The sequence below is a fragment of the Protomyctophum bolini genome (genome assembly GCF_963924005.1).
Source record: "Protomyctophum bolini genome assembly, chromosome: 5".
Lineage (NCBI taxonomy): Eukaryota > Metazoa > Chordata > Actinopteri > Myctophiformes > Myctophidae > Protomyctophum > Protomyctophum bolini.
In genome coordinates, this window is record NC_137866.1 from 25,836,184 (window position 1) to 25,846,331 (window position 10,148).

A 10,148-nucleotide genomic window follows, 5' to 3' on the forward strand; every position below is an offset into this window, starting at 1 on the left:
TCACAAAAAAGATTTAAAAAAAGATCTCAAAATTACTGATTATTGCAGATTCTATAGTATGACAATATCAAGCAAAAGCAAATTTTACTGACAAATAAAAAAAATGTGTGTGTGTGTGTGTGTGTGTGTGTGTGTGTGTGTGTGTGTGTGTGTGTGTGTGTGTGTGTGTGTGTGTGTGTGTGTGTGTGTGTGTTTTGTTTTGATTCTTGATTCCAAGCAGCCTTATTTCTATGGCAACGCACATCACAACCACAACCACAGCAGCCATGGTGCGCACGCTCTGATGAGTCGTGACGCAATGATTGTGCGACGCACATGTTTGAGGTGAAAGGGCAAGTGGCCATTTTCGCAGAGATTTTCCCTCATTAGTTTAGGGTAGCGTATCTCAACATCATTTTGGAGCGTATTTGTTTGACCTTTAACTATTGAATAACTTCAGATATTGGTCCGCTTGTGTTATTTAGGACCGAGTTATTTTGCCTTTTGTGGTGCTAACTAGCTAACTAGCTCAGTGCTGGTTTGGTCCGGCGATGGCTGCTTAGCTTAGCTAGCTATCTCTAGCTGTAAACAAACATTGTTGATAGTGTATGTTGTTGTTGGCAAACGGTGTTAAAAGTAAGCGTGGTTGCTCTGGGGAAAATATCTACTAATATTTAATTTAAATCGTTGAAGAATACGGTGGATTTGGGCATTTTTGAGACGTTACGCTACGCTGCATGCCGAGCAAGGCTAGCTAGCGTAACAACTTTTATTTTTGATGACAGTGCTAGATTGTCCCAGCTAGCCCCGAAGGTCTGTACGTTCTCCGCAGGTTGAGGTGAGGCAGGATCAGCATGTCGTCCTTCTCCGAGTCTGCTCTGGAGAAGAAGCTGTCTGAGCTAAGTAATTCGCAGCAGAGCGTACAGACTCTGTCGCTATGGATCATCCATCACCGCAAACACGCGGCTCTCATTGTCAAAGTTTGGCACAGAGAACTGAAAAAATGTGAGTTTTGATGATTGTTGCAATGCGTGTTTGTGACTGTTCCATTGCGATATGTGTGATTATGCAACCTAAACCATGTATGCTGCTAGGGTTCTCAAACTTTTATTTATTTATGTATGTAACCCACACACACACACACACACACACACACTCATACACTCTGAGCCAAGCCATGGCTCATAGCCACTGCCAGGGCTCCAGTCCAGAGTAACTTTTCATAGGTGCAGGCGCACCAGCATGTAGGTGGCAGGTTAGCCCCTCTCGGAACCCTACATAAAGCTTTTATGAACAAAGTGTCAGAAACTTTATACATTCGGGTTCTGCTTGCGGGGCTAGTGGCAGGTGCACACAGACATGCTGCTGGACAGATTTTTTTGATGGGTGATTGATTAAATACTTTATTAACAGTTTGCGAGGACAGGCACAGCAAAGGGAAGTACTAGCCTTGCATAGCCAGTCTTCATCTGCCTTGCACATTGCAAATTGCACATTTGCAATGCATATTGCCCCAGGCAGATTATGTCTGGGCTAGACTGGGAGGACTTCACAGCCAAAATGGTGACAAGCCAACCAGATTCATCTGGAAGACTGGAAATAGGCTATAACCAATAATATCCAATTAGTCACGCAGTGTTATTAGTATCGCTACATGAGTCTAGAGAAGTACAGTACAATACAAGGTCTGCTTAAAGGATGAAAACGGAAAAAGCCTTTCAGCTTGTTTCCATTGGTGTTCCGACATATACTCAATTCACATACTCAATATCATGGTGTGTGTGCCATGATAGCTCCACTGTAGTATCTAGTACAGAGCAAATAGCCATGGCTTTGCTCACACAACATAAAATAGTATTAATGTTATTGTGTAATTCAAACTAAAAATATCTGTGATACATCTTTAGGATGATGAAAATATCAGATTGATTTACTTCCTATTCTTATGATTTTTTTCAGCCAAACGCAACAGGAAGCTGACGTTCCTCTATCTGGCCAATGACGTTATCCAGAACAGTAAAAAGAAAGGACCAGAGTTTGCTAAAGACTTTGAGTCTGTCCTCGTTGATGCATGCTCTCATGTTGCCCGGTAGGTGAGCTACTAGTAAATGTTTGCAGCCTTTAGTTTGCATGGCTTGAGATAGTTAAACAATTATGGGCAAATGTTTGTATGTGCAGGGGGCTGAGCCGGGAAGTACTTTGTAGGCATATGGGGCATACTGGCATATGTCAGTGATTGTCACCTTCACTGAAGGACTGTGAGAAAATAGAGGGATATGTGTTTAACAGGAGACCCCTTACACACTATTCTCTAGTCATTATCTAAAGGCACTGTGTAATAGAAGACTGCTTAACTAAAATTCCCTGAATTCAATGCGTTGTTGACTGTTGTAAACAAATAAACAATCTATGTACTGTATTCTCCTGCCTTGTTCTGTTCTTCTTTATGTGCGCCATTCCGGTTCGCTGTAGTGAATCAGATGAGAACTCTAAGAAACACATGGAGAGGCTGCTAAACATCTGGAAGGAGAGAAGTCTCTACAGAGGTGATTTCATCCAGCAGCTCAAGTTGGCCATAGAAGACTCAAACAGTCCCAGACCAGGTAGGTCTACTGGCTTTAAGGGCATGCTTTTTTTGTTTGTTAGACATTAATTAACGTAACATACTACAGTACAAATCCATTCATTCATTGAGTCTGTTCCATCCATCTGTCTTCTTTCTTTCTTTGAACAATACAGTAGTACCTAAAAAGCATGGTGTTTCTTAGAGTAAACTAAAATAGCTGAGGTTCAGTTGAGCCACTCAAATCAACATGTTGTTCCATTCAATGTTCAAAATATTTCATGGTATTGGTGAAGGATATAAGACCCAGGTGTGTGACGCTTTTGATTGGTATGTGTTTTTAAGTGACACATGCCTTTGACTGTCTGTTAGATCCGGCTGTAGCCGTCATCACCAAAGACAGCGGTGAGTTTTCATTGTTCTACGACCTGTTTCTCACCACACCTGGTAAAGGCTACTAACTATTCACTGACAGTTAACTATATGGGTTGCCACCATTTATTATTTTCTTATTTACTTTTTCCAATTTTCATTTTTGAGCGGTGCACACCACTCCAATGCCTGGCTTTGTGTGTTTGTGTGTCTGTCTGTTTGGGGTATGAACAGTACCGTTGGGTGACCTCAAGTGGCACTATTGAGCAGCCTACAGGCCCATTCACACTGACTACTATAACAATACAAGTATAACTAACAATAAAACTGTACCATACAGTACAGTAACTATCAGACACGGGTGTGATTTTTATGAATCACATCATCGACCCCAAACAATTTATTTTACAATAATTGACACAATCTTGCAAATGCATGATTTTGTGTAACGGTGTTGCACAAAGTACTGAAAATGGCAGATCTACAAGTTCACAACATGTTGCAAGACAAGGTGTTGTGAGCTTCTTTGTCGGCTATTTTAGGTCTTTTTAATTATTTCTTCACCTATACTGACCCCCACAAAAAATAATGTTTTTCTCAAAATGTTATTTCTTAAAAAATTTGATGCTAATTAATTTGATTAACTGTTGCACCCCTAATTGTCATTCTTATATTAATCTGAATGGAAACGGTGGCTTTGATGCTTGCACTCTAATCTCCCTGCCTGTGATGTTGCTTATCCAATGTTTTATGCTAATTGTATTGTTACAAGTTGCTCTATGTCAGATAAAATGTACAAGTATTTCTGAGACAAATCAGTTACTGTGTCGTCTCAAAGTCGAATGTTGTACTGGGAATAATACTGGTGACAGTTCGTGGCCTATCTTAATGATATCCTCTGATTTATTTAACTTGGTGACTTGGTGTCCAATTATCAGTCGACAGAAAATGTTTGTCAGGTGAAAGCTCATGAAACGGAATGGGAGTCGACCCCATGCCACCTAAACGCCGCCAGTCAATCACGTAGTAGCGACCTAGTCATGATTGGCTGCCTCCTAAGCTATGACCCGGGCACAGCAGAAGTCTGCAATGCCCAGACCACACTCTCAACCATAGATCTAAAACATTTTACAGTAGATGCCTCATTTGCCGCTGCAGTTCATTGGAGTGACGTGTCTCCAATGAAAGCAGGAAGTCAAGCGGAACAGTTTTCGCAGCTTATTTAGAAGTGCTGAAGGCATTCGCTGAAGGCATGCTGCGTCGCTGCCCAAGTGACGTCACTCATGCAACTCCTCCATGTCTCTCGCTGTCACTCAAGAGACTACTGGCCAATCACAGCGTGTCTTTTCCGGGACTTGTGTTACGCAGCTTGGCAAGGAATCTCGGGAAAATTGTGCATTCAATTTTGACACTCGCCTCAGAGCCGGAAAGGGTGTCTACGTTTATATGTCTATGCTCTCAATCATAGACATATAGTTGGGTTGTTTACGGCAGTTCCGTGACTGCGGAGAGCAAAGGTCTGTTTCTCAATGGATTTGTCATCTAGGTGGGTTATTAAACAGCCCCCATGTAACTCACAAAAATGCAGGGAAATTCACGAGAGCCGCAAATCCATATGGCCACCATCAAAAACCTATTAAGGCAAAATTACCTCAAATTCATTCTGCTTTCAGTAGCATGTCACATGTCAAACTTTTCATGATTCTGAATCCATTCCAAGCATTAGTTTTGCACAAAAAACACTCCTTGGGCTAAAAACGGCCATAGCCACTTGCCCAAATGTGGTCAAATGCGCTGACCTCATTTGTTATGACGGCTATGGCTGTTTTTAGCCCAAGGAGTGTTTTTTGTGCAAAACTAATGCTTGGAATGGATTCAGAATCATGAAAACCTTCTAGTTTGACACGTCACATGCTACTGAAAGCAGAATGAATTTGAGGTAATTTTGCCTTATTGTGCCTTAACAGGTTTTTGATGGTGGCCTGTGGCCATATGGATTAGGGGCCCTCATGAATTTCTCCTGCATTTTTGCAAGGTACATGGGGGCTCAATTTGTTTAATAACCCTCCAAGATGACAAATCCATTGAGAAACGGACCTGTCACGGAACTGTCGTAAACGACCCAACTAAGAAACACCGCAGCGGAGTGCCTAATGACACCGGCTAATGTTATGAGCAAACTGGACAGTAGGAAAGACGCACAACGGAGACAGAGTTTGTTACACCTGACAAATATGACAGAATTCTTGTTTTTTTAAATAGAATAATCAATACCCATTTACAACTCATGCTTGCGTTGTCTTGTCCATGAATACAATTTATTTACTGCTGGGTTATTGCCAACAACGTCTGTTTAGGTTCAGATAATTTATGAGCATTTTATTTTACCATAATTCTATGGTCAAAATGTATTGCACAGTTGAGACGAATAACCATATTATCCATAATGACCTTTTTTCGGGGGGGACGACGACGACGACGACTTACTATATATGGTTTTGGTTATTCGTCTCAGCTGCTCAGACAGATGAATCGACTATGAAAATAATCTTTAGTTAGGTGTTTGTTATATGACTGTAGTCACTGTACTGGTTGTGCTTTAACAGCCTACAAAACTAGTTTCTCAAGTGTTGTGAATTGCGTTTCTAGTAGAAGAGAAGAAGCCGGTGAAACGAAGCTACCAGAAGATTCAGGTTCAGGAGGAGGAAGAAGATGAGGATGATGACTACAGAAGCCACACCTCCCCTCGCAACACAGATTCAGGGGCAGCGCAGCTGGTAGGAGTTAGTCGTTCATGATTAATTGTCAGTTCATAGTCGGGGGATATTGATCAAATCTGGGAATAAAATGGAGCCAAAAAAAGAACACCAAAAGGGACTTGTTTCCATGTATTCAAGTCAGAAAAGGGGAAAAAATTAATTTCAGGTCTGTCTTGGAGGAAGCCAGTGATCAACATGTTTTAAGGGATGGTGTCGGGGCATTCCACACTTTGGTGGCTAATTTACCAACGTTTGTTCTGTAGGTGGGTGGTACCAGATTATTGTCACTCCCTCTAGTATTTTGGCTGTTACTCACTTTGGTGAGATAGTTACTCAGGAGAGCATTTATGTCAGAGTGTAGTCATCGTTTTGTAGTCATCAGGCCGAACCCTGACTCTGGAACTTCCTTTCCCTCAAACCGGAAGAATAACAATAAAACCAGATTGAGGGTTCCGGCCTTATGACTACAAAACAATGACTACAACATGACGTAACAATATCATCCGCTCCCGACCGGATCATAAACCCGGGAAGGAATGCTGCCCAGGCTAATGGCAGAGCCCCTTTGACTATCTTGACTACAATGTTGTTAAAGCATTGTATCATGCTTGTCCCTGTTTTCCAACTCTTTCCTCTTCTCTTCTACCACGTTTTCCATCTGTTCATATTCACGTATGCTTCCAGACAGAGGAGTTGGTGAAGGCTCTGCAGGACCTGGAGAATGCTGCTTCGGGGGATGCAGCTGTCCGACAGAAGATCGCCTCCCTCCCCCAAGAGGTCCAGGATGTGTCTCTGCTAGAGAAGATCACAGGTAAGACCAAAGCCTTGACTTTGAGCAGAGTACTTTTTGTACTCCTCTGTTAAACATCTCTCTCTCTATCTCAATAATCAGCTTAGCAATAGCAGCTTCTGCTGTTATCAGATGATTTCATCTCCGTGAGACCTTATCAACACCATGCAATGCAGCCAGTATGGACATTTCCACATATTGACATTGTTGTCAGCCATTGTCCGATGTGGCGTTGTTGGTCGCGTTGGCCGACAATTACTAACCGTAACCCTAAATCTAACCCCAAGTAATTTTCACTATGTTTTCGCTTCAGTGGCAATAATTTCACTTCCCCATTTCCTAGTCGCCTACTCGCTGTAGGCATTGTGGAAATGTCTAGATATAGACTCCATTGCATGGTCCTGATAAGAACATACTGGTGATTATCGGTTCATAACATTCAAAGCGGGTGAATAATCTCTTATTCTCCCCCACACAAAATGTCCTTTGCTATTTGCACATCCCAGACGGGAGGTAACTTCCCCTGTGCATGCGCACCCCACTACTGTATGAACCATAAAGAACAGAATAAGGGGGTTAATGGGGATTTATTTGTCAAGTTGTCTGCAAGGTTTAAGATCACTGTGTTGGAACTAGCTTCCAAGGAAGACATCAGCTGCAACTCCATGTGCATTGCATCATGAGATAGAATGTTATAACGGTATAAAGTTACTTTCAGACGGGCATCGATTAACACAGACGACGTCGCCTGGATCAACGACAGGTCTGCTCATGAGAGGCGCGACAATGCAAGCGAAGAAAAAACGGAAACAAAAACAGAATCCAGGTCTAGTCAGTTGTGGGCGTGTGCACGAAACGAGCACACGTGCAACAATTCCACGGGACCACGCTCACATAAATATGCTTGCGTTGTCACCCTTCGACTTCTCTGCGTGTACAGAAAAAGAAACGCAGGTCTCATTGAAAATGAATTAATAGCCAGTAGCCACGTTAATCGCTACCCGTTTGAAAGGACCTTAATGGATACCTCAGACATACTGTATGTCTGTTATACTGCCCACCTTGACACGCACATGGCCACAGGAACTAGGGGTGCTGGGTGGATTTATACATTTTAGTTAAGAAATAGGCCATTTAGTTGCTCAGCCTTAATTCATTTCACATCTACTTTCACATCTCTAATTGCTAGTTTAAAACTTTGTCATCAATATTAGCTACTTCCATATACACTTTGTATGGCTACTCCAAGTTGATCTTTTCTCAACTTTGACACTAAAAAAACTAACTTATGAATGAATGCATTACTTGCTCCCACCATGGTTGTACATTTCTGGGTATATTTCCTATTGTATATTGCATATTGTACCATTTCCTCAAAATGCATTTTAGGAAGTGAAGCATACTTCATGATGGCGCACTGAGATCGATTTCCGGGTCACAGGCAGGATAATGGAAGAGGGACAAGAGGAGGAGGCACAAAATTGTGAAATGAAAAGAGTGTGTGTAATGACATAAAGTTCCTTATGTCTGTCCAGACAAGGAGGCGGCAGACAGACTGTCCAAGACGGTGGACGAGGCCTGTCTCTTGTTGGCGGAGTACAATGGTCGCCTAGCAGCCGAACTGGAGGACAGGAGACAGCTGGCCCGCATGCTTACAGATTATATCAGCAGTCAGAAGGAGGCGCTCGGCGAGAGGGAAAAGAAACTAGATGTAAGGGACTTTCCACAAAATGACTGGAAATGCCACATACACTTTCTTCAACACTTCAGTGTAGTTCGATGTTGGCCTGAAAATGTAGCTCAAGCTAGTATAAGGATCTCACTGTACCTTTGATGTAGTAGCCCAAAACTCACCAAACATAACGTGAAATTCGAGGAAAACTGCCTGTGCTTAATATAAACTAAAATACATAATTAGTATTCTTTTAATAGCTTCTGCCATACATAGTGTGGATGGGGGAAAATGATTAAGTTTTATATGATTAATCTGAATTTCATGACCATATGAGTGGAAATGGTGGATATTAAAAGCCAATTGTATTCATTAAATGTGTTCTTAAAATATTTTTATTTGAATCTGGCTGGGCAGCAATGCAAAAAAGGTCGCTATAGAAACTTTGATTTCACATAATCATGACTTGTCCTCTTTATTATCCTCAACAGGAGTACAAACAGAAGCTAGCAAGGGTGACCCAAGTACGGAAAGAGCTCAAGTCTCACATCCAGAGTCTCCCAGACCTCTCGCTTCTCCCCAATGTAACAGGGGGTCTGGCCCCCCTTCCTTCGGCTGGCGATCTCTTCTCAACAGATTGATGAGATATTCTCCAAGTCCACTGACCAGGAAAACACACTGTTGAAACTCTTCTTTCCCCCTAAAAGCCTACCCACCACCACCTCTATTAACTCTACATGGGAGAGAGAGGGAGGAAGAAAGGAACATTTGGTGACAACATAGAACACACACATTTGGGAGGAGAGTCGGAGGAGTTTGGCTCTCTTGTTTGATATGTCAAAGATGCTACATCACCAGCCTGGATCATCAAAGCTTACTGTTTTGTCTAGGTTTTATTCTTTCTTTATCTTTTCTTTTTATTACGAGAATGTGAGCCATCCAATTATGTGTTTGTGAAGAGGGGAAGGCAAATAACCTAAGCTAAAATAATTATTATTGTTATTGGTTATGTGTTATTTTCTTCATGGCCTGTTCAAGTGTGGACAAAGTCCTCTGGGCCGTTTTCTGTCACTGTATTAGCTGATAAGAATCCACTGAGATGATAATGTATCATGCGTTATGTTCGTTCAGTTGGCTTTAAGTTGGTTGCTTTTAATTGATGCAGCTCACTGGGTTGTTCAGTTGTGTGTTTGTAGAGGGGATGTCATTTTTTTGTTGTCCTGAATGTTCAGTCAGTAGCTGTTAGACACTCAATACAGCAACTTTAGCCGTTAGTCTGAGCTATTTGTTACTATCCCTCCCACAACAAAACTCAATTATTTGTGTACGTAAATGATGGGTTATTGAGTCAACTCCTCGTTTGCTTTATTTTAACATGCATTCAATACTCATCGTGTCATTGATCTTGTTCTGTATTATAAGCCTGAGTGCAGTTCAAGTACAGTGACTAGATAGGCCTGGATCATTTTTTTTCATCCCCTCTTTTTAATATGACAGTAACATTATGTAGTTGTTTTACCCTGTCCTTCCTTTTAAGCATTTGGTTTAAGTAATTAACTAGCACAAAAGGTCACTCATGAATCAAAGTTATTCATATAATTTAAGTAGTGTTTCGTGCTCCCGTTTGGGCATGAGGATTAAACCTACACTCACTGGGCAACTGTGTATTTGCTCAGTAGTAGAGTTGGGTTGCCGTGAAGGCACACATCATGAAAGAAAATTAAACAGATTGTTGCTTTTCAAAACCCGGCCTGAACGTCCCTTGTTCAATGTGTAAAAATTGGGCTTTGTATGTTCAGCTTCACTCATCTGCTCTTCTAAGAGGAGAATTTTGAAATGGTTTAAATCTTTGACTGTTTGGCTTTGTATGCAACCAGTGTGTGAACTGCATTACTAACAAATAGCCTCTGCAGTTACGCCCTTTTCTCAGGTGTCCATTGGATTGATCATATTTTTTTAATAACGGTTGACAATCCATGATAATTACCTTTTCAGTTTACTAGTAGTTTTGTA

At 41.6% G+C, this 10,148-nt stretch overlaps 1 protein-coding gene across 3 annotated transcripts; it reads left to right on the top strand.

The window, feature by feature from the left end:
- Positions 1-335: 335 nt before the first annotated feature.
- Positions 336-9,880, top strand: rprd1b (regulation of nuclear pre-mRNA domain containing 1B). 3 transcript variants are annotated; one of them, XM_080763421.1, is made up of 8 exons: positions 336-984; positions 1,939-2,068; positions 2,452-2,582; positions 2,888-2,947; positions 5,564-5,691; positions 6,358-6,484; positions 7,999-8,174; positions 8,627-9,880. In XM_080763421.1, exons 1-8 carry the CDS (start codon positions 834-836, stop codon positions 8,774-8,776), a joined length of 1,053 nt encoding a protein of 350 aa, XP_080619547.1. In that variant the 5' UTR covers positions 336-833; the 3' UTR covers positions 8,777-9,880. The 3 variants fall into 3 exon arrangements, with proteins under 3 accessions (XP_080619547.1, XP_080619548.1, XP_080619549.1); XM_080763422.1 differs by having other exon boundaries at positions 2,915-2,947; XM_080763423.1 differs by lacking the exon at positions 2,888-2,947.
- Positions 9,881-10,148: the final 268 nt, after the last annotated feature.

Excerpts from the sequence above, each read along its gene's own strand:
- rprd1b (XM_080763421.1), top strand. The coding sequence starts at position 834 with ATGTCGTCCTTCTCCGAGTCTGCTCTGGAGAAGAAGCTGTCTGAGCTA. Across the intron at positions 2,948-5,563 it reads CGTCATCACCAAAGACAGCG|TAGAAGAGAAGAAGCCGGTG; the intron begins GTGAGTTTTCAT and ends TTGCGTTTCTAG. Across the intron at positions 6,485-7,998 it reads TCTGCTAGAGAAGATCACAG|ACAAGGAGGCGGCAGACAGA; the intron begins GTAAGACCAAAG and ends ATGTCTGTCCAG.